We start from the raw sequence: 26,318 nt of genomic DNA on the forward strand, positions 1-26,318 counted from the left end.
ATTGAAAACATATTTTCAATATTCCATATGTATGTTGACAGAAACTCTTTATCTTCCTTTCATCTGATAGTATTATTACACTCTGCGTGTATCCTGTTCGTATTGTTCAAAAAGTTATTATTTCGTTCAATGTTTATCAAACGGAATATCCCATTACCTTGCTATGTATTGTGTACAGCCGTACAACGTCCTGTAGCATTTCTCTTCTTTGTGTGAACCACCTTGTTGTGCAAGTTCAGGGATAATATTAAATATCCATCTTATTTCCTTATCACAGAACTTCAAAGATAAGACTGAATTACCAGCCTTACACAACATAATGAAATACCCATTAATGACAGGTGACAATGGCCTCAGTCTGCCAGGTCTCTCGTTACCCTTGCATGAACATAATCTACCTTTGTTACTAGCGAAGCCACAATCATGTGGCCGAATGATATATAGTGTGTGACGTCTCGGGGCCTTTATGTTTTTACTACTAGTTAATTAACAGGTGATATGAATACACTCGTGGCTTCTATAGGGAATACAGAGGTTAGACTGACGATAGTGACAATTTCTTATTATATTGTTCTGTTTGTCAATAGCAATGTGATTGAGCTGATATCTGAACCTTGGTTGCCGAGGATGGATGTTGGTTGTATGTTGTTTAACGCCGCACTCTGTAATATGTCAGAAAGATGACGGAAGTCCTTGAATAACCGTGTTGACACCATCCATGAGCATTGACCTACGCAGTTAGGTTCCGGTGACATGCATCATTGACTGTTTGTTGTTTTACGCCGCACTCAGCAATATTCCAGTTAATGTGACAGCGGTCTGTAAATAATCGAGTCTGGACCAGAAAATTCAGTGATTGACATCATGAGCATCAATTTACGGGATACGATTACATACATCAACCAAGTCAGCGAGCCTGACCACCCGATCCCCTTAGTCGCCTCTTACGACAAGCATGGGTTGCTGAAGGCCAATCGTACCTGGATCTTCACGGGTAGAGATGCATAAACCAAGTTAGCGAGGCTGACCACCTGGTATATGCTATTTTCTTTTAAACTATGGCTTCTTTGTCCTTGGTCGTGTGTAACCTACCTAATTAGCAATAAGGAAGAAACTTTATTTTTGATCTATCAGTTACCTTGATGGTAGAACAATTTCACAGAAAACGTGTGACGACAGCAGGTTTCGAAGTCTGCGCCAATGGCTAATGGATGTACTCTTATGACATTGATTTTTTGGTAAAAAGTATTTACATAAATCAAGACTAATATTTTGTTTCCTCTTATGAAACTTGAAATATGCTTGTTATGCAGTACATTTTATATTATTCTATGCCTTGTACGTAAGTGTAATTAGGCTGCTTTTTGTTAAAAGAAACGAACAGATAAAAGAAATCTATCATATTGATCAGAACAATATTGGCTCATTATAGGCCCGTGGTCATGTGCAAGTAATATTTAGGTGATTGATACACAGTAAATGTGGTTCATTTGGTCCATTATGAATTGTTTACTCACCCGGGACTTGCATTCATAAAGAAATGGTCCAGGCAATACGTGCATCACGTAATGGTCACGTGCATCACGCAAACCGACTCACACAGTGCACTCACAGTTAAGCACAGCATTTTCATAAATATTTGTACGCAAACAACTTAAAATTAATTCCGTTATTGTTACTTTTTGTGTGGGTTTTACGCAAAGTTTATTTCGAGCTCTACTCAGAAACCGTCAAAGTTCAAACGGCCTTATAAAGGTTGCCTTCTGGTTGCTTTTGAACTGGCATTACTCAGAAACTGTCATGTTTTTGATAGCTTCTGTATTTATGTCTGTTTGATGAGGTGGGTACTGCTTATTTACTTCAACAAATGACGTTAAAACTTAACATCAGCTTTCTTCTAAAGCATTCTCCGTTTGAAGAGCAAGCAATGCTCATCGTAGCAGGTGTGGCTCCCGTGGCAGAGCAATCAACGGAATCAGGCACGTTAATGCATGTTCACCAACACACGTCAACGTAAACCTGACATTCACCGGAACAAACGCTTTGAATGATGAGTAATTTCCTTAGAGTCAAACCAGTTCCAAGACATTGGTCGTGAAGGGTAGTCATATATACCAATATGGCAGATACTCACAATTAGAACTTCAGTGTGGAACACTTTGATTGCAGTACAGTTGTACGTAAGTTGTATTAATTCAGAAATCGATAAAGGCTGTCCCACACACAAGCAGCGCTGCACAGTGCGTCGGCCTAAACAATTCGCGTAAGTATATTTTGCACATAGCAACCCAGATTGTGTGTCAGCAGGGCGTTGACATTAATTCCTTTTGATCGCTTAACACCTGATTTTAGCTGCTAGCTGCCCTGTCGCATCATGGACCATTTTATGGACCGAGGATACTCGTTTTACTTTCATTTTCTTTCCGTGAGCACGGGTGGCCCAGTCGTCTAAGGCGCCTCGATTCGCTGTGCAGAGTTACGTCCCTTGGGCACACAAGAAATCTATGATTGTGGGTTCGAATCCCGGTTCGCCCCGATTATGTTTCAAGGTTTGTCAGCCGTGCTCGTGGGTTTCACAGAAGTGGTAAACGTCTGACACCTGCATCAATTCGAACTTTCCTCCCACATTAAGCTGATACGCTGAAGGGGCGACTATGCCTGTCATTAGGGGCGACCATGCAGGAGCGACCATGCTTGTCATTAGGGGCGACTATGCCTGTCATTAGGGGCGACTATGCCTGTCATTAGGGGCGACTATGCTTGTCATAAGGGGCGACTATGCCTGTCATTAGGGGCGACCATGCCTGTCATAAGGAGCGACCATGCCTGTCATTAGGGGCGACTATGCCTGTCATTAGGGGCGACTATGCCTGTCATAAGGAGCAACCATGCCTGTCATAAGGAGCGACCATGCCTGTCATTAGGGGCGACTATGCCTGTGATAAGGGGCGACCATGCCTGTCATAAGGAGCGACCATGCCTGTCATAAGGGGCGACCATGCCTGTCATAAGGAGCGACCATGCCTGTCATTAGGGGCGACTATGCCTGTCATTAGGGGCGACTATGCCTGTCATAAGGAGCAACCATGCCTGTCATAAGGAGCGACCATGCCTGTCATAAGGGGCGACCATGCCTGTCATAAGGAGCGACCATGCCTGTCATTAGGGGCGACTATGCCTGTCATTAGGGGCGACTATGCTTGTCATAAGGGGCGACCATGCCTGTCATAAGGGGCGACCATGCCTGTCATAAGGGGCGACCATGCAGGGGCGACTATGCCTGTCATAAGGAGCGACTATGCCTGTCATAAGGGGCGACCATGCAGGGGCGACTATGCCTGTCATAAGGGGCGACCATGCAGGGGCGACTATGCCTGTCATAAGGGGCGACTATGCCTGTCATAAGGGGCGACCATGCAGGGGCAACTATGCCTGTCATAAGGAGCGACTATGCCTGTCATAAGGGGCGACCATGCAGGGGCGACTATACCTGTCATAAGGGGCGACTATGCCTGTCATAAGGGGCGACCATGCAGGAGTGACTATACCTGTCATAAGGGGCGACTATGCTTGTCATAAGGGTATCGGGTGGTCAGGCTCGCTGACTGGTTTAGCATGTCATCGTTTCCCAATTGCGTGGATCGATGCTCATTATATCAATCAGTGGATTGTCTGGCCCAAGCTCCATTATTACAGACCGCCGTCATATAACTGGAATATAGCTGAGTGCGGCGTTAAACAAACAAAAAAACAAACAAACAAACAAACAAACACTCGTCCGCCGAGAATGGGTAACAGGAAGAGCTTCTACATGCACGGCTTTCCATAATAAAATCGGAGTGCATTATCAAAATACAAATTTTGGCGTGTTCGTTATCTTTTCGTAAAGGGGCTGTCGATGAAACCTAAATTTACATATTAACAATGTACATATTGTATTCCATCAAAACCTTATTTGTCAGACCAAAGTATTATTCAACGTTGGCCATCCGTACTTAACGTGCAGTCAAATTCTATTTATCATATAAATGTTGCATTTCTCCTTTGAATCAATGTAATGCTGATCTTATGTAGACGCCCCCATGCAAACATTGCTTTGATGGTATGGAAAGGATTGTGACTTATCTTGAACTATGTTATTGCACATGAATATATTTTATCATTACAATCATACCAGGAAGTTTACTGTTGCGTTAAGTCAGGTGACTGTCAGCAACATCAACCAGGAACGTGTTTTGGAAGGAAACATGTTTGTGCCCACAATATTAATTGCTAAAGATATTGTTTTGAGTTATATTTATATTGTGTGAAGGTTTAAAGGTTATATATTTACAACTCGACGTATTACTGGTGTTATTCCGCTTAATATAAACAGCTAGCGTTGCAGCGGCAGAGTGGATGTGACGACAGACTAGTGGGGACGTGTGGTGAGTGATTTATTACTTTTATTTTTAATACCGGTAAAGGAATGAGAATTTGTTTTTTTCGGGGCGTTGATTTGACAGATTCAAAGCGATAGCTGTCACGTGCATTTCATCACCGCGAAGGAGATGAGTGTGTGAATGTTGTTTTACACCGCATACGGTAATATCACAGCTCACTTTGGCAGCCTGTAAATCCTCGAGTCTGGAGGAGATCAACTCGCGGATGATTGCAACACAATCAGCTTCATATGACGTACCACCGACTCCAGTTTGTGACCTACTGGGAGGGTGTGGTGTGTGGTGGGTGGTGGGTGGGGGGTAGCTATCCATGTACAGGCTTGAGAACATGGGATGTATTGGGATATGGACTATATTGTAAGACCGGTGGCGTTTTCAAAACTATGTTGTTGGTGCTTAGGTGTACATGTAAGTATGGTATCCTATTCAGGATATGTAATTATGATGAAAACAACAACAACAACAACAACAACAATAATAATAATAATAATAATAATAATAATAATAATAATAATAATAATAATATTTTTAAGCTGTACATTATAATATTTATAGTAATAATGAAGTTGTAATATGTAATAATTACAGCTAAGGCCAACACTAACACTACTTACTATTACCACCGCCACCATCACTACTACTACTACTACTACTACTACTACTACTACTACTATTGCTGCTACTACTACCACCACTACTACTACCAATTATGTTAATAATTATTACTATAACACACCATCAATGTCAATAATATTTTAAGATATAATAATAAGTATCATTACCATTACCAGTGTGACGTATTTGTCTTCCCACCCTCACTCTACCTCACCCTCACCCTCACTCTCACTCTACCTCACTCTCACCCTCACTCTCACCCTCACTCTACCTCACCCTCACCCTCACCCTCACTCTACCTCACCCTCACCCTCACCCTCACTCTACCTCACCCTCACCCTCACTCTACCTCACCCTCACCCTCACCCTCACTCTACCTCACTCTCACCCTCACTCTACCTCACCCTCACCCTCACCCTCACTCTACCTCACTCTCACCCTCACTCTCACCCTCACTCTACCTCACCCTCACTCTCACCCTCACTCTACCTCACCCTCACCCTCACCCTCACTCTACCTCAACCTCAACCTCACTCTACCTCAACCTCACCCTCACCCTCACTCTACCTCAACCTCACTCTACCTCACCCTCACCCTCACCCTAACCTCACTCTACCTCACCCTCACCCTAACCTCACTCTACCTCAACCTCACCCTCACTCTACCTCACCCTCAGTCTCCTCCCCCACCTCCATCCCCGCAGCCAACATAGTATCAAAACCATCCGTATCAACAGAACCGACGATGAAGCAACTCTAAACTGCTAGGGGCGGTCGGGTAGCCTAGTGGTTAAAGCGTTAGCTCGTCACGCCGAAGACCCGGGTTCGATTCCCGACATGGGTACAATGTGTGAAGCCCATTTCTGGTGTCCCCCGCCGTGATATTGCTGGAATATTGCAAAAGGCGGCGTAAAAGCATACTCACTCACTCACGCCCATTTCTGGTGTCCCCCGCCGTGATATTGCTGGAATATTGCTAAAAGCGGTGTAAAACCATACCCACTCACTCACTTAACTGCTAATCCTATGCGGATATTCGTGTCTGTCCCTACTCTCCCATATCCATCAGGCTATGTACATTTCACTTGACCTGAATCACTGGATGGAGACGCATGTACATTTCACTTGACACATTGAATTGTGCGGCAGTTGACGACAGCTACTGCGGTCAAGAGTACCTTGTGCCTAAAGATGATGACCAGGAAACTGTAAGCGTTATCATTTACTGGGAATATGTACACACAGACGTTCCGTTTTCAGGTGATAAGAGGCTTAGAGTATTTGAGAACTGTGATTCCCTAATCAAAGCATTAACGTGACAACATCGCATTTCCGAGTAATTTCCGTTTTCGGATAGTGGTCATTTTACTTGAAGTACAAAATAGCGAATTCGGCAACAAATCATGTCCACACTTTTCCCGATAAAGTGTTCTTAAAACGGACGTGTTATTGATTTGCTATCTGTCAATTTCAAGACACGAGCTGTTTAAGCTCTCTATCGGGCTTTTTTGTTTGACCAGATATTGTTAAGAATGAGAACATTTTAGATTATAGATTTATTAAATCATAGACCAAGAGATAGGTTTGTCCAACAAACATTACTTACCTAAAGATACAAAACAGCTAACCGTTCAATATTTTGTCAGACCACCTCTTTTCCTAATACATGCTTCAATGCGGAGAGGCATAATGCCAAGTTAGAAAATCGTGAGTCATATCGTCCCAACATCCTACCACGTAGTGTAAGGTGTTTTTTTATTGATATTGTCCGTCATGACTCCCCAAACAGTTTCAATTGGGTTCAGGTCCGGTTTGTAGCTGGGCCTAGCAGGAGTCTAACATTTTTCTCGTTGACCATTCCTGAGCATGCTTCGCTCTATAGTTTGGATCATTCTCTTGCTGGAATACCCACCCGTCACCGCACAAAACCTGTGCTGATGGACGAAGATGTGTCTGTAGAATATCAGTGTGCACGGCACTGGTCATGTTACCTTCAATTAAACATAATGGTATGGCACCCAGTACAGCCACCGCACCCCAAACATGAAATTTAGGACTGTACTTTGGAAGCTGGTAAATTGTCTTTTTCTGTACCTTTGGTCCACATTTTTAAGCACTTTGGATACAGCCACACTGAACGTTCATCGGAGAACATAACATTGTCCCAATTGAAATTTCTATGCTCCAAACCCCTAGTTCAAACGTCATTCTTGTTGTTCAGGCTTATTAGTGGTGAAGGAATTCCTGGTGGTTTCTGCCAATCCACTGCATGCAAATGCGTCTCTTTAGAAACATGCGTGTGTGTGTGTGTGTGTGTGCGTGCGTGCGTGCGTGCGTGTGTGTGTGCAACTCAGAGCCGACCTGTCCTTGTTTTATCTCCTTAATGCCGAGCGCCAGGCACGGCAACAACAAATACCACTTTCCAAGGTCATTTGCTATGACGCGGCCGGAATCGAACCGCCGAGCAGACGCTCTACCACAAGACCACGGAGACCGTCAGAGAAGGTCGGTAATTTTATAACATCACTATCTGTGATATTCGAGGATACACTGAAAAGGAACTTATAATTAGTACATTATGACGGGCAAACATCATAATTAAATATGGAACGCGTTATTGAACGTAATTTGAAGAAAAAGACGTAAAACAAAGTCAACATTGGTTGAACGATGTTTTTTTCCAAAAAAAACATAAACCAAATGAGATAAATCACATTAAAACAATATCATCAAAGATGTACATTAAAACCTCTACCGACGCCAACAGCTGCACTTACTCCAAAACGGTACAGTGTATAATAATTTATTATGAATTCATTGACCCAACATAAATCCAGCATCTCACATCGCTGTTATAACCAGGCCAATCCTATATATTGTTGGAGGTGATTGTGATTTATAGTTACTCGGATCTACCTTCAGTTTCACGGACCAGAAAAAATACAATCATCTCTGCATCTTTTGAAAATCAATCTTAATGAGGCTCCCTGTCGCGTCCCTACCCTAAGCAGCACAGTAGAGCTAGTTTGCTAGGTTAGATAGCAGTCCGATCAATGACATTAGCGAACTTTCATAGGATTAGTGATGTGTGAAATATATCATTATTTGACATGTAATTGATCGATGTAGAGTTTTTTTTTGTATCATTGACATTTTGACAACGTATGAATCTGATAATTTGTTAATCCTAATTAACAATACGTGTAAAATGAATATCAATCGGAATTATAAAAGGGTTGAAATCAATGTCATATGATTCAGTTTATCACACTGCGGTTATGGTGATGTTATTTGGTATGAGTGAGTGAGTGAGTTGGGTTTAACGCCGCTTTTAACAGTATTCCAGTTATATCACGGCGTGTCAGCTTAATGTGGGAGGAAACCTGAAGTGATGCAGGTCTCAGACGTTTACCACTTCGGTGTAACCCACGAGCACGGGTATGGTGCTGACAAACCTAGAAACATAAACCTAGAACCCACAATCATAGGTTACTGGCGTGTCCAAGGGACGCAACTCTGCACAGCTAAAACGCGGCGCTTTAGACGACTGGGCCACCCGTGCCCCCTTATTTGGTGTGAAGGGCCTGCACCTAGAAATGCATGTGTCGAGTGGCATATAGTCAGTGCAACATGCGAGGACTGTTTCGTTCGTTATTATCGCAACATCGATCTCTGAACCTTGAAATGTATGACCAAGGTATGTACCTACCCATTGGACCCGTGAAGATCCGGGGTAAAATAGGTCTTCAGCAACCCATGCTTGCCGTAAAAGACGACTATTCTTGTTTGAAGAGGCGACTAACGTGATCGGGTGGTCTGGTTCGCTGACTTGGTGTATGCATGTCATCGTATCCCAATTGCGTGGATCGATGCTCATGATGTCAATCACTGGATTTTGGTCCAGACTCGATTATTTACAGACCGCCGTCATATGAGTGGAATATTGCTGAGTGCGGCGTTAAACAACAAACAAGCAAACAAACCTACCCAGTGTGTTCTCACTGTGCTATAATCACATCATCAACCACTATGGTCATCTTGATTGCCTTATTCGTGTGTCACAATAGCAAGCACCTCGTCATCACTACACCTCCACTACACTTAATAGAAATCTCCCCAGTTAATCCAATTGGCTTAGTCATTATATTGTTATTTCTGTACATTAATCCTATCCATCCTATTCCGAAGGAAGCAAAAGAAGGAAGGAGGGAATGAAAAGGTGTGGAAGAAAGGATGAAAAGCCCATTCTAAAATAGATTTATCTGCACATAAATTTATATCTTCAGCTGTGACGCCACAGCGCGGGGCATCCCCTGATCTATGTCCCCGGTTCATGCACTGCTTGATGTCGTGAAGCGTCAGTCGACGTAATCAATGTAGAAGTCAATCTTGTCCCAAGGCGCGCTTATGATTGGTCACATGGACGCCCTCTGGACCAATGAAATCGAAGAATATAACACGTCTTCAATATAAAACCCACTATCAGTCCCAAGGGTATTTTATTCCACGGAGACAAGTTTCAGTCATGGTTCATCTGCCAGGACAAACAATCAGCCAGAATATCAAGTGCAGGTACGACTGCGTGGTGTCCATTTTGTTGTGACGTTGGGAAAGGGTATTTAGAATTTGTAGACCGATTATGTCTTCAGTTTTAAGTTAATTTTAGATTTGTTTGTTTGTTTGTTGTTTAACGCCGCACTCAGCAATATTCCAGCTATATGATGACAGTCTGTAAATAATCGAGTCTGGACCAGACAATCCAGTGATTGACATCATGAGCATCGATCCATGCAATTTGGATACGATGACATGCATCAACCAAGTGTGACCACCTGATCCCGTTAGTCGCCTCTTACCACAAGCATAGTCGCCTTTGACGGCAAGCATGGGTTGCCGAAGACCTATTCAACCCCGGATCTTCACGGGTCAGTTAATGTTAGAGGGAACAGACTCTGTGTATGTAAGAATGTCGATAGAAGCAGAGTCCCACTTCGACCAGATCATTAGCATGTGCTTATGAATCAGTATCAAACAGTGATGATACAAAGTGGAATCGAACTCGGGCCTTCGAGCGAGCACCTTGACCACCAGACTACTGCTCCGTCCATCAACGACATAGCCTTGTTGACATGTGTTTACCGTAAAGCTGATATTATTAACAATGACACTATGTTTATTATCAGGTGAAGTCAGAAAACTGATTTTCGATTTTGTCATAATAATCCATTAACAACCAATTTCATTCACCATATCGTACTGCAGACAATATTCTTCATTATTCATTTGTTTATTTAGTATACGATTACGGTAGATTTAAGAACAAACAACTTCTTAAATGGCTGAAATAATCTAATTTCAGGTGCCGAGTATTCAGAGGAACAATGGATTGTCGGCGGAGAGCTTGAAGGCGAATAGTGGAACGGATGTACTTTCTCGGAATGTTACCGAATGGTTACATCAACAGCGTCACATCAGTGACTGGACAAGAAAGGAAGCCTCATTGACAGACCCATAAATCTCAGCAAACAATGTGCGTCATATTCTGATAAGACAGAGCTTGAGAGTGCACCGACTGCATCACGTGGCCAGTGTTACGGCTTGTAATATGATGTAAAGTACTTCTGGAACATATACAGACAGTTCATGCTCTGTATTCATAAGGAACTGTCATTGTCTGTCAGACCCTTCGCATAACCTCCTATGGTGTCATCTGCCAGTGTTGCAGCGTTACGAGGTCGACTCCGTGTGATTTGAAAACAATTTCACTGAATGGGGACATGGGGATAGTTGACAGACTTAGTTGCGATGTATTGGTGTATCTATATCTGCACTGACTTACGTTGACTTGTGTAGCTCTTGTCTTCGGAAGACGAACAGAAGCAGGAGGGAGCTAAGGAATAAGGAAAAGGATAAGGATTTGTGAATAGTTACGCTTGGCGAGAACATAATAGACATAATCCTTGTGTTGGAAGTGGTGTGATTGAATAGGGAATTCTGACAAAAACACAATATAACTATCGTGTCGATTCCGTTTGACTTATCAAGTAAGGTGCCGCCCTGTTTGGAGTGATCACTCGGACATTATTCGTCTATACTTAATCAAATAACCAAAATGACCTCTCCGGAGCCCGAAAGCGAGTATTCCTCTACTCCGGAACCGGAATCTGAAACAACGTCGGAACCGGAATCAGTGTCAGAATACATAAGTTCTTCACCAGAACCCGAGTCTGAATATCTCAGTCCGGAACCAGAGTACAATTCCACATCTGAACCTTTGTCGGAATATCTGACCCCGGAACCAGAATACAATTCCACATCTGAACCTTTGTCGGAATATCTCAGTCCGGAACCAGAGTACAGTTCCACATCTGAACCTTTGTCGGAATATCTGAGCCCGGAACCAGAATACAATTCCACATCTGAACCTTTGTCGGAATATCTGACCCCGGAACCAGAATACAATTCCACATCTGAACCTTTGTCGGAATATCTGAGCCCTGAACCAGAATACAATGTCTCATCGGAACCATTCTCGGAGCTTTTCCGTCCTGAACCAGAATTTAACTCGACGTCAGAACCGTTTTCTGAATTCTATTCACCAGAATCAGAGTTCACCATTCCAGAATCAGAACTGACCAGTCCCGAACCTTACACCGAACCAGTAGCTGAGGCAGAAGGATGGCCCGAACCGGGCCCGAACTGGCAACAGTCATACCAGGATTGGGGCGAGGCATGGCCTCTGCATGTATACATCTTCGGACTCATGTACATTCTTCTGATGTTATTCGGGATTCTCCTAATCTCCGCGATGTTCGCGGGTAACAAGGGTCAGCGTAGAAGCAAGACAACCATAGCTCTGAATGCGATGATCAGTTTCTTTGGAGGAACTCGAGCACTGACTCTATTCATGGACCCTTATTCTTCTACGAAATCAGTCCCTTTCCTCCTTTCACACATGCTTTGGTCAGTGGGATTTCCTGGACTGACCGCGTCGTTTAGTATAGTGCTCCTCATCCTGTTAGACACTACAAAGATGGACATCGCTCCCCCGAAATTTCAGAAGCTCAGCAACATCATCCTCATCACCACCCTCCACCTCATGATCGTATCCGTCGTTGACGTCCTCGTCATGTTTTTCGGCGCCCAGGTCAAGGCTCTTCTTGTTTTCTGTCAGATTCTGTTCGTCATCTATGGCCTGGTCCTGGCTATAGGATTCACCTATGCAGGTTACATGATCAAGAGGAATCTCAGCGCGTCTGATGGAGTTAAAGGTAGGTCTTTGGTAGTCTGATAGGTCACATTGGGGGCACTGGTGGCCCAGTCGTCTTAGGCGTCGCTATTCGTTGTGCAGAGTTGCATCCCTTGGGGTCACCAGAAACCTATGATCGTGGGTTCGAATCCCGTTTCGCTCTGATTGTGTTTCTAGGTTTGTCAGCACCATACCCGTGCTCGTGGGTTCCACCAGTGGTAAACGTCCTGCATCACTTGGGCTTAAGCTGACACGCAATGCTATGAATGAAATACTGTTCAAAACGGTCTTAAACCAAATTGATTAACTCAATCACTGATAGGTCACAACAATCTGATCACAATGTCAGGCATTGTCTGGAAAAGGTGAGCGCACAGAGCACGTTACTCAAGTGTCCGGCCAACCTAATGTTCCCCATCCAACGCTTCACTTGTTACCCGTGAAGATCCGGGGTAGAATAGGTCTTCAATAACCCATGCTTGCCGTTAAAGGCGACTATGCTTGTCGTAAGAGACGACTAACGGGATCGGGTGGTCAGGTTCGCTGACTTGGTTGATGCATGTCATCGTATCCCAATTGCGTGGATCGATGCGCATGATGTCAATCCCTGGATTGTCTGGTCCAGACTCGATTATTTACAGACCGCCGTCACATAGCTGGAAAATTGCTGAGTGCGGCGTAAAACAACAAACAAACAAACAAACAAAGCTTCACTTGTTGGTCACACGAGAGTGTCATTGGGCAGATATAAGAAGGCACCCAGAAATGCCCATCTCTGGTCTACTTGCCAATTACTTATTATCCATGTTCCCAGTCGAAATGATAACGCGTGTTCGAATCCCGACATGGGTACAATGTGTGAAGCCCATTTCTGGTGTCCCCCGCCGTGATATTGCTGGAATATTGCTAAAAGCGGCGTAAAACCATACTCACTCACTCACTCTAGCTATGTAACGGCGGGTGACGAACGAATACGAAGGTCACTAGTTTACCCCACGTCAATTGCGGTAATAATAATAGTCATACGTGTAGTTTGTTTTTCGTACAACGCCACACTCAGCATATCGGTGATGATAATAGTCATAGTTAGAGTACCAGTAAAAGTAATAAACTTTTCAGTGAAGAAGTAAGAAAACGTACAACTTTATAGGTAAGACCTTCTGGTGTATTGCATATAGTGACGTTTCGATGTAGTTTCTTACACCGTTATCAAGCTGGAGTGAAGAAACAGTTTTCAGTGAGGTTTTGTACACCGTTTGTGGTATATATTTTGTGAGCAATGCCAAGTAAAATACATTTATTTATGTTATCTCCGTATCTTATTAACAGACAATAACTCTCTACCGCCATGTCTCAAAACATGAGAGGGTTGATCAGTATTTAATTACGAAAGCAATGAATCGTGGACCACTTGACCAGCGTCTTTATGTTACGTCCAGCTGTTACGTCAACATTTTATCGCCAAGCAGCCAAGCAACTACATTGCTCTTCACTTTTTAGAGCGGTACTTTAAGACGACTGTTGATTGGAAGCACTGTTTTACAGCACTAGCGTGTGTATCGTGTAGGGAACAACTCATTGTGATATCGACAGCCAGCTGATTCAAACTACAACATAAATTCGCAAAGTCATATGGTGTTATCAAACAATAATTTTCTGTTACGTGTCTACATGGCAATAATAATATTTAACGGCAGTAATTTTATGAATATACACAATGGTCAAGGTCTACAGATCAGGAAAATGAACGTGTAACATATATAAGGTGTTACTTGACAGTTCCAATGATGACCACCTGTGTCCATCGCCGTATAGAACCTGTGTAGATCCGGGAGGGAATTGGTCTTCAGCAACCCATGCTTGTCGTAAGAGGCGACTATGCTTGTCGTAAGAGGCAACTAACGGGATCGGGTGGTCAGGCTCGCTGACTTGGTTGATGCATGTCATCATATACAAATCGCGTGGATCGATGTTCATTATATCAATCCCTGGATTGTCTGTCCAGACTCGATTATTTACAGACCGCCGTCATATAGCTGGAATATTGCCGAGTGCGGCATTAAACAACAAACAAACATCGCCGTGTCATGTGGGCGTACATGTGCTATTGTAGATCTCTCGTTGTAGAACTAAATATTAAACATTCACGTCAATCACGGAAGAGAAAACATGGTGAAACAGTAAGCAAAACATTGCTGAGAAGTCCCAGCTGACAACATTGTGCCGCATATTCCCAAGATACAATAATCATAATGGGGTAGCTATCTCGTTCCTGACAAGACATACCTTGTTTATGCAAACATGACGAGAGAAACCTGTGTGGGTATCACTGATGATTATTCGGTTTTTAATTCTATAATTCATAACTTTATGTCCTGTAGTGCTGACTGCACATCCATCATCAAGACCCCCAAGTTACAATTTGAACTAGTGAAGTTGAATATTTCGTTGTCTTACATTTCCGAGACTTACAGTCAAGTCCCGTATTTACTTTAAGATTATGTAATGAAATTCTTAATTTACAGACGACTCTTATTACCCAAATTCTATACCAATATCTAAATTAATAATGTACATTTCAGGTTCAAGAGAAATACTTTGACACAACTATAATGAGATAAACTACTACATACTTTGATTGTGTAAGATGTATTCAGATGATTGAAATTTTCATTTAATCATTCATCTATAAAAAATGAAAATTTCAGTTTAAATCTTCAGTCATCTGAATAAACAGGTATTAAGCCTCACGCATTTCTTTTACTATCGCAGTTCACTAGTCTTGGGTCTCCCAAACCCTAGATAATAAACTACAAAACGAGTCCATCTCGTCTAGAATGATTTGGCAAGTCTAGATCTAACTCAGCTCCAGACTTTGTTTTGGTCTCCTTTTGGATTTTATTTATATTTTTGTTAAAAAAATTATGTTTCGAAATGAGGTAACTTTATTTCTGGGACACATTTGCATCGATGAATCATTCATCATAAACGCTTCGTCATTGATATATAACTACATGTATGTGTTTAAGCGTATGCCGGTTCTCGACAAATGAGACAATGCGGTAAGAATCAGGGTGGAAGTTGAGGTATTATGTATATCAACAGATAACTATATCCACGTATTACGTCATGGTCACGTGCCTAATCCATCATGGCTGACACCTACCCACTGGTTTTGCAATAAATCGGATCAAGTTCCTGTCAGACATACAACAACTACGACTGCAACGAGGATGTTTATGCTGTTTAACACTCTATAAACCCAACGTATGTCCCTAATCTTACCAGTCGTAGACCCCTGCGGCAAAATAAGACGCAACCGCGGTCAGATATTACGACAATCGCTAACATTATGTGACCCAACCGCCGAAACATTCAAAGTGGGCAATGAAGATTATTGTTCCTTCCCACCAGGTGGCGCGTTGTAACATTTTTACTCACTAGGTGGCGTGTTGCTACATCCGTGACCTCGAGGGAGTGGGGATTGTGAAACGTTAGCATGGAGTGATTCTATTCTCGAGAAGTTACAGTGAGCGAAAGTTGATTATCCATCAGGCGATCCGCATGTCGTGTGAATAAATGCATGCATGACAACGTAGGACGTTTTAAATAATCAATGCGTTATCCGGAGATTTATCCCGTAAGGCGGTGAGATAATATAGATATGATTATCTCCGCTTTATATAAGACGCATTGTGAAGACAAAAATCTAGCCTATATGTAAGCCACGATGTACTGATTTGTGCCCTGGTTCTGGTTGTTGGTTGGTTTGTTGTTTAACGACGCACTCAGCAATATGCCAGCTATATGACGGCGGTCTGTTAATAATCAAGTCTGGACCAGACAATCCAGTGATTGATATCATGAGCATCGATCCACGCAATTGGGATCGATGACATGCATCAACCAAGTCAGCGAGCCTGACCACCCGATCCCGTTAGTCGCCTTTTACGACAAGCTTAGTCACCTTTTACGGCAAGCATGGTCTGGTTTTGGAGAAGAGACATTTTGTAATTTCGAAAAGGTATTTTTAGTTAACGGGTAATTTTGATCCAAATGTATCACCAAATGAGTGATGAATGATGCTGGATGATAAAAAGAATCTTACCCTCGTGTCTTTTGATATCAAATGTATCACCACTCGTCAATCAATTAGGTTTAAAACTTCCTCGGAAGCTTCGGAGTGTTATTTATTTTAACAGCTCTTTTTCATATATCAAAGGAGACTCGGGTGTGATTCTCTATATAACAGCTTGATGTGTGTGGGTGGGTAGGTGGGGTAGAGACAAACTGACACAGACATTCTCTTCAGTGTAACATACGAACCTAGTACTATATAGCACGAGAATGTTGCGTCCAAACCAAGGGTAAGAATCGGTGCGAATCTTGATTTGAACCATGAATCAGGTACGCCTGTGCTGAGAGATTTGCGACGCCTAAGACAACTTGGCCAAACGTGTCGTAATTTCGGGGCAAAAAAGATTGTGATAGGGCTGATATCTGAACCTTGGCCGCAGAGGATGACCGTAAGCAGACAGGACATTTTCCAACTCGTGGTTGGATTCTAACCACAGACCTTAGATTTGTTTATTTGTTGTTCAACTCAGCAATATGACGGCGGTCTGTAAATAATCGAGTCTAGAACAGACAATCCAGTGATTGACATCATGAGCATCTATCAACGCAATTTGGATACGAGGACATGCATCAACCAAGTCAGTGAGGCTGACCACCCGATCCCGTTAGTCGCCTCTTACGACAAGCATAGTAGCCTTTTACGGCAAGCATGGGTTGCTGAACACCTATCTTCACGGTCCACAGACCTTAAACTCGGTTACTAGGAATAGCTCTGAACGGACTTTCACGCCCGCTAGTGTCTGGAATGATATTATGTCAGATAGGTTCTGACCGTCGCTCTGTAGCAGTTGTGTCGAAAGAGATAGTTCGCTTAAACCAGAGACCACATACCAAAAAGCACAGCAACTGTACCACTCGCAACACTCATTCTCCAGTAGGGCACTTTATTCAGCTCTGGCACGACACGGCCTCAGTAAATGAGGCCAGGAAGTTCGTCAGTTCTTCGTTGCTCTTTACATGAGAACAAAGGATTAGTGACAGTATACACACCTTGATGTATACTTTCGGCGGGGTATCGTGTATCTGTAAAGATTGATCAGGAACGACGTGAGATCACTGGATTACCTCACCTACCCGGAACTCAGCACGGATTAAAAGGGATTATCTGTCTTGCGTTTTAGTCTGTATGTGTGTAGAGGGCCCGTATAGAGTGAACGAAAGTTCTCTGATACAGCTCTATACTGCCAAGATGAACACACATACAGACTATAACGCCGTGTTCATCCTTGCAGTACAGATTAGTTTGAGAGAACTTTCGTTCACTCTATACGGGGCCCTCCACACACATACAGACTAGAACAATTATCTTCCACTAATGATGGTGAGGTAACAATTATCTTCCAGTGTTGATGGCGTAGTAATAATTATCTACCACTAGTGATGGTGTGGTAACAATTATCTTCCACTGTTGATGGTGAGGTAACAATTATCTTCCACTGTTGATGCCGTTGTAACAATTATCTTCCACTGCTGATGGTGTAGTATCAATTATCTTCCACTGTTGATGGTGTAGTAACAATTATCTTCCACTGTTGATGGTGTAGTAACAATTATCTTCCACTGTTGATGGTGTAGTAACAATTATATTCCACTGCTGATGGCGTAATAACAATTATCTTCCACTGTTGATGGGACTGTAACACATACACCTTTTTGCCGACATTCGGATCACATCGTCCACTACTAAGAACTTTATTTCTGATATTCATGCCATTTTCCATGAGTTGATCCGTAATGAGCGGCTCCAATGGGTTCTGCCACTAAAATACATACAGATAATATTTATCGAAAATCCGTATAAAATGTTCATGGATATGTTATATTTGCGTTTCAGACGAACAGACCCTGCGACTTCTGCGACTGACCAAGACAATCTACATCTCCGCCTTCATCTCTTTCTCCATCTGTGTCACTAACCTCTACTCCGCCGTCTCCGACTTTGGCGTCTTCAGCACCAAGAACTTCGTCGAGTCATGGCCGTGGTGGGGGTTGCAAACAGTCCTCAGGTTGGAGGAGATAGCGGCATCCCTGGTGGTGCTGACCATCTTCATAAAGACTTCGCCGACGAAGACACTCATTGGCTACTTCTCCCATCTGTGTCCCAGGAAGTCCAACAGCATCAACACTTCTCCACATGGGAAGGAGATCTCCGATCCCCAGTGGACGGAGACGACCACACATGCACCGAAAAACGTGGCCTGGGTATCGACAACAGATACTCATCGACTTCGCGACGAGAATTGTTGAGTCCACATCTGAGTTGGTATCTTATGTTGGTCATCTTCCCGAGACAAATGCGTTAACTTACTGTAAAAGTCCAGTTTCCACCATTGCCGAACAAGGTTGAAATTCCGGAGTTACATTTTGGCTAGACTAACAAGTCCATGCATCGTCCAATCAAAATCGCGTGACGCACAAGACATCCGGTTCGTAAACAACATGGATCTCAACGTGCAGATCTCGGTCGACTGAAAGATGTGCAGAGCATGTATACCGCCAAATGGGCGTTGACAGATGTTTTGCAAATCTTTTCATGTTTTTAATCAAGGTGCTTAAGTGATTTGATGGACTTCGTTAGATAAGGCCCGTTTCATTAAAATATAGATCTCCATAATAATATCAGATCGTCTTGACTGGGCGCCGCCATTTTGTTTGAAGCATTTGCAAGCGATATGAGAATCGGTATCTGATTGGTCAGTAGGAGGGACATAGGAGGGACATAAGTCTGGTAATAGCCACTGGTGGCGCTACGATCGAGCCTGGAAATTCCAGCCTAGTTCGGCAAGGGTAGAAACTGGACTTTTATAGTTAACGCCTTTGCCACGGCAAGATGTATGTTGGTATGTTTGGAGATTAGATTTATATCCACGAACACACTCATATTCCTTCCTACGTCAGCCACAATCTAGTTAAGTTATAATTTTCCTATTCTGATGCGCCACCCCTCTGTGTAATGATCTGACGAACCATATGAGGTCGTGTTCGGTGAACTTTCTGATCAACCATACTACGCCGAGCATTCTACATTCTCGACACGAACGAGCAGACCACACAGAGCAGCACGTCATATATCTGTTTCTCAAGAACGAACATGAAAGGTCAGAACCGAATGGACATAATTAAGGCCGCGCTATGATATATTGTTAATATTACATACACCCTGTCGTATCTGAGCGCTATGACAACTACAACCAAAGTTGTATACTATCAAAGGAATATTTTAGATTTTGTGTTGTGTGGGGGTTTTCATAAACGGAAATTCTGATAGGAAGTGGTACAGAAATGAAACTGAAATAAAAAAGCTGACATATGCTTGGCTCAAGAACCCACTTATCTTCCACGTAGATTGAGCGGTCAAATTCGCGCAGTGTTAAAGAGCAGGGCCTTTGGTGGATGATTTCTCAGATATCTCAGTTTTGATATCGGAGCAAAATATTTCATGTTAATGAGAATGCGACAACCGTAGCGCCACGATTGGTTTATGACTATCAGAACTATAAGCAGTGTCAAGCCTACCTTCGAGAAGAGTAATGCTAAGTGGGTGATTTTTGCCGATGAGATGTATATTTTGTAGGACCGGTGTGCTACAGGGACGTACCAGAAAGCTACTCTAATTCTGTCCCAAAACCACCAACAGCATTATGTGCTCACACGGGCAGGGTGTGCCTAGATAGATTCATGTTTAGGTGATTAATATCTGTTGCACATGCATGTTATCAGCACACCCCAGTACGGGTTTGTGACGAATCTTGATCATGAATGTAAATATGTTTCCGTCAGTTAATTCACACAAATTACACCTGGGTTGACAGCTATGTCTATTGGTCGGGCGTTGGTGACAAATGTTATTCCATCATAAATAAACTGCCGGGCAAAAGAAAGTAGGCCTATACACCCATGTTTGATAGTGGCTAAAGATTACGCAAATACGAAATGGTTATTTGGTGGTTTTGTATTTGACCTCATGTTTGCCCTGTATCGTCGACTGTTTTCAGCCTAGTTTTTTGTTTGTTTTTTTAACGCCGGACTCAGCAATATTTCAGCTATATGACGGCGGTGTGTAAATAATGGAGTCTGGACCAGACAATCCACTGATTGACACCATGATTTGTTTTTGTTTGTTTGTTTGTTGTTTAACGCCGCACTCAGCAATATTACAGCTATATGACGGCGGTCTGCAAATGATCGAGTCTGGACCAGACAATCCAGTGATTGCATCATGAGCATCGATCCCATTCGTGACCAACTCGTGTTATTCCGGGAAAAGCCGAATGGCGACTCATGCCCCTTTCATGGCCAATTTTGCGACCGGGTTCTGATTTAAAGCACATCGGGACATGCGGAATTATACAGTATGATTGAACACATTTAACTGTGTCTTGGTAATATTTTTAGATGCAAGACAAAATTATTTGTTAGGGATTCTTGAAAGGAATTCTTGAGGAAGAACTTGAAATCATACGCGCATTCTGATTGGTTTGTCGTATTTTCGAACATAACATTCATCGATAGGGGGACGAGTCTTCTTGCAGGTTACGATGTTACGGAAAGGGGCGAGTGATGACGAATGCATCGATCCACGCAATTGGGATACGATGACATACATCAACCAAGTCAGCGAGCCTGACCACCCGATCCCGTTAGTCGCCTCTTACGACAAGCAGAGTCGCCTTTTACGGCAAGCATGGGTTGCTGAAGACCGATTCTAACCTGGATCTTCACAGGTCTTTTCAGCCTAGTAACGTTTTGATAACGTTTGTAAGGTTTGGTCAACTCCAATTTTTAAGTGTGTACTTTCTTTTGTCCAGTAGGTTACATGTCTCTACCAGCATACTGAAAAACCTTTAAACCACAAACAAGAAGTAGATTGAAACCTAACGTAACACAGAGGCGGTTCGAAACTACTATCAATGCTTCCACTATTAATTATAGTGAAGACATTTTGTTTTATTACCATACCAATATTTACACAAACTAATACCAATGATGGTCAAGGGCGTCTTGGGCAATTATAGTGAAGCCTGATGCATGCACACATGCCTGGTACGGTGACATGGAAGGGATCCCTTTGATTTGTATGGAGTGGGTGGGAAATGAGAACAATCTATTGTTTCCCCATGCGGCATCCAACAAACTACATACCTACTGAGCACCATTAAACGATTTATTCATTTTGACTATTAACATAACGTTTACTTTGGGGTATTCTCCACAATACCAATCATTCATTTTTTTCCACCACTGCCAACTAACTTTTTACTTTGGGCTTATTTCTGAACAAATTACAGTAAACTTATAACCAACTGACGGATATTACGAACTTAATTTTTGGTCACGGCTATTTGCCGTATAGATGTTGTATATATGCCTATAACGAACTACGGTTATAACGAACTGACGGATATTACGAACTTAATTTTTGGTCACGGCTATTTGCTGTACAGATGTTGTATATATGCCTATAACGAACTACGGTTATAACGAACTAAGTGGTCCATTTGAGTTCGTTATAACCGTAGTATACTGTATTCATTACACAAATCTCCCTCCCCATAGAAATTAAATGGATACTCCCTCGTGGAGGCAAAGCACCTCAGTGAGAACTTTTCCGCCGACCCTTGTCAGCCACGAACACAAATGGACTTGTATGAGATTGTACGAGAGCTTCCGGCCATTCCTGATTTTGCAGTTGTTTTAGGCTCCTTGAATACAAGCATGCGTATTCAGTTTTAACCCCGATAGTTTGAGAATTTAGACCATGCCTAGAAAACATACACCATTTCAAAAGCTTATACCTTTGATCCCGCAGGCGGTAGATATTACAAAAATACCATAAACGATTTGTTCGTGAAATGTGATAAATAGCTACCATATAAGTAAAATAAAATATATACTTTCACAAACCTTTCACGAATGTAAAACTGGTAACAATTATACATAGATATGATGCTTATGTTGCCATTAAGTTTGAGAAGAGATATAATATTCTATGAACTATATTTTGTTAAAAACGTCCGGGAAATTTCAAAGTATACACCCATGTTCGATGGTGGCTAAACATGAAACAGATAAGAAATGTTATGTGATGTGATATATTTGATACGGGTATCATAGATGTGTTTTGACCCTTACGTTTGCAGTGTTTTTTCCGTCTTGTAACGATTTGATAACGTTTGTAATGTTTTGGTCAAATCCAATGTTCAAGTGGATACTTTATTTTGCCCGGCGGTTTAGTTCAACGTTGAACACTGACGGTGACAGAGACGCTACAGACAGAAATAGCGAATAATGTGATTGAAAGTTGACAATACTATGAAAACCTATCAATGCTATATGTAATTGATGGTTGTTGTTGATATGTATATTTTGTCAGTATTTATTTATTTATTTATTTATTTATTTATTTATTTATTTATTTATTTATTTATTTATTTATTTTATTTGTATTTTTTTTTTTATTTATTTTATTTATTTTTTTATTTTTTTATTTATTTATTTATTTATTTATTTATTTATTTATTTGTTCTAATATGTTATATGTTTCACATGTATGTACATTTTTATTCGTGTATATATACTTATATGTTGTTCACTATACCACTGATGTCATTTGATATGATACAAATCCTCGATCAGGGTTTGTATTTAAAACATAAATGCCCGACCGTGAAACCGGTTGTGATCCCATCAGGTTTGCAATCTTAATTAGACTAGCTAAGTTAGATATTTCAAGTTTTGATCAACAACGAATTATTGAATTATTATATAGTGCGACTTCCATATTCCACAATTTTGCCAAAATATTAGCCTTCGGGGAAGACAGCAATTTCCAATCTACCGTTGTGACTATGGAGTATTATAATTTCAGTTTTAGTTTCCAAAATATGTTTTTTATTTTTCTCATGTGATCATGAGAATATATACGCCAAGACTGTTATATTTGTGAGATTTACACAAGACCTCAATTAAAGAAATAAAAGACGAGTGGTTTAATCTCCCTACAATGTTATATTGTACGATAAACAACGACCACGAGTCGTATTTCTTATGTGAGATATAAACATTATGTACAGTCTTTTTAAGGATTTTGATAAATTGTACAAGTTTAACAAATATTTACCCACATGTTAATAATGATGACCCCCTGAATAGAATCCGACCTCGGAAATGTCGGACAAGTCCATTTTACGAACAGGTGGGTTAAGCTTGGTACTTCCCGCATATTCTCACAGTTCTCACATCGATTGTCTGTACCTTTTCTCCTAACACCGATTGTCATATTTCTCCCGCTTTTGGATGCGATCGTTCGGCCACTGCGTTTATCTGCGTGGCCCAGCTAAATCTATGAGTAACAACTTAATATACACTTCCCTCTAAAAAATAACGTCGTCCAATATATGACGTCATCAAGTTGCATTTTCGAATCTCCAGAAATGACGTCATTATAGAACAATGGTGTATCGTGAATATAAACAGCGCTTCGTTCTATATTACTTATATAAGCTACGCGATAAATCGCAAAGAATAATGAAGAATGAACAATGGTTACATGTAATCGACGTGAGGATTGTGAGAATATGCGGGAAATACCCACTTGTGCATAAAAATGAACTTGTCCGACATTGCCGAGGTCGGATTCTATTGTTCAGGGAGTCATCATTATTAAATTTTGGGTAAATATTTTTGAAGCTTGCACTTTTTATCACCATCCTCTAAGACAGACAGACAGGTTTATTTGCATCAAAGGTCACATGACCTGAAGAACATAAGTTTTTACATCATAGTTTTAGTTGCCAAACAGACTTAAATTAACAAAATTACTTATTAAGAGGAATAGTTCTTAAAAAGACAAGTGCTAAGGACTTGGTAAATGGCAATAATACATTAATATCTGACGAAGTACAAAGGCTTTCAAGTAAATAATACTACTTATTTGACAATTTAGGTAATACCAGTTTAAGCTCATCTTCATAATGTTTACCAACAGATACAACATGATTTTCATCTTCAATTGCGTTACAATGTTTACACAGAACATTATCATCAGTCATTGTTGATACAACCCTACGTAGTTGCTGTGTACCCAAAGAATTACAGCCAATTCTAACCTTTGTCCCTAGACGTTTGTACTCCCAGGGCATTTGAAGAGACAAATAATTATCACAATCTAACAATGATTTCTGAGTCTTATAAAAAGTCTAAGGATGCGTGCCATTCTTGAAAAGAACAGTTGTATACTCTTTCTTTCAACTGGGTAATAAATAGCTTTGGATCACCAACATCCTGTGAAATCCAAGCGATTCCACAACTGTAGTTAAATAATAATATTGTGTGGCCCAATTGAGTCGTTTCCTGTCAACATTACCTAATAAAAAGAGATAACAATTATGTGTAACACATTTTATATTTGGGTTAACACTTTCTTTGTAAAGTACAGGTTCTCGCACTTTTTTGGGTTGAGTCCCGTCCGGGATCTGAACCCACGCTGCCAGAGTGAGGTACCTAATCGCCAATACACAAAGTTAGCGACCTAACCCACTCAGCCACCGAGGCTTCCACAAAAACTAAAATCCGACAACTTGTAGTCTAGATCACGTACTTTGTGTACCCCTCTGACAATAAGTATTGTAAATTGGTACTGTTCCCATGCCCGAAAGCTATGAACACACAATGCCATTTAGAAAGTACGAGAATCAGTACTTTACACTTTCTAAATGGCATTGTGTGTTCATAACAATTATGTGGATAGCTGTTAAAGTCCATATGAAGCAATCTTGACCAATATTTGTAGTTCTTACAAAATAGGCATTCGCCATAGACAGCAGCATTAGATGATCTATATCCAATATGTAACAACAATTTACAAAACTTGCGTTGGACACTTTCTATGCTTTCCCTTCTTTGGTAGCCCCAGATTTCGCAACCATAAGAGGCTGTAAATAATGTTTATATCTCATCTAAAACATAAACGACTCGCGGTCGTTGTTTATCGTACAATAAAATAACGCAGGGAGAATAAACCACTCGGGTCTGCGACCCTCATGGTTTATTCTCCCTGCAGTGTTTTATTGTACGATAAACAACGACCACGAAACGTATATTTCTTAAATACAAACTAAAGACCCGTGAAGGTCCGGGTACAGAATAGGTCTTCAACAACTTCAGCATGCTTGCCGTAAGAGGCGACTAACGGGATCGGGTGGCCAGGCTCGCAAACTTGGATGATGCATGTCATCGTGTCCCGATTGCATGGATCGATACTCATGATATCAATCACTGGATTGTCTTGTCCAATCTCGATTATTTGCAGACCGCCGTCATATCGTTGGATTATAGCTGAGTGCGGCGTTAAACACACAAACACAAACAAACAACCGCACAACCGAACACTCATCCGCCGAGAGGGGTAACAGGAAGAGTTTCTGCATGAACGTATTAAAAGGCTCGTTTGCTGTCGATCAAGAAGGCCTCGTTTGTATTATTTGTAGTAATATTGTACATGTGATGTTATGCGGTGAATCTTCTTTTTGCTATTTGACCATTTATGTCACAAACCATTCCTTTAGAACATGAGGCACGGGTGACCCAGTCGCCTCAGGTGCCGCAGAGTTGAATCCCTTAGGTACGCAAGATCTTACGATTGTGGGTTCGAATTCCGGTTTGCCCCGATGATGTTTCGAGGTTTGTCAGCACCATATCCGTGCTTGTTGGTTTCACTAAATGGTAAACATCTGAGACCTGCATCACTTCGGGCTTTCATCCCACTTTAAGCTGACAAGGCGTTATATAAGCGGAATGCTGATGGAAGCGGCGTTGGGGCAAACGTACTCACTGTCCGACTCCTTTCGGACAGGGGAAACGATTGCCAAGTAGTTT

The 26,318-nt window shown here is 41.7% G+C and overlaps 1 protein-coding gene across 1 annotated transcript; it reads left to right on the forward strand.

Annotated features, from left to right (window-relative positions):
• The first annotated feature begins 4,240 nt into the window (after nucleotides 1–4,240).
• Nucleotides 4,241–20,297, forward strand: LOC124135391. The gene is made up of 3 exons (XM_046500707.2): nucleotides 4,241–4,427; nucleotides 10,416–12,327; nucleotides 18,277–20,297. Exons 2-3 carry the CDS (start codon nucleotides 11,169–11,171, stop codon nucleotides 18,687–18,689), a joined length of 1,572 nt encoding a protein of 523 aa, XP_046356663.2. The 5' UTR covers nucleotides 4,241–4,427; nucleotides 10,416–11,168; the 3' UTR covers nucleotides 18,690–20,297.
• Nucleotides 20,298–26,318: the final 6,021 nt, after the last annotated feature.

This window comes from Haliotis rufescens, unplaced genomic scaffold (genome assembly GCF_023055435.1).
Source record: "Haliotis rufescens isolate VD_foot unplaced genomic scaffold, xgHalRufe1.0.p SCAF_19, whole genome shotgun sequence".
In the NCBI taxonomy this organism is placed as follows: domain Eukaryota; kingdom Metazoa; phylum Mollusca; class Gastropoda; order Lepetellida; family Haliotidae; genus Haliotis; species Haliotis rufescens.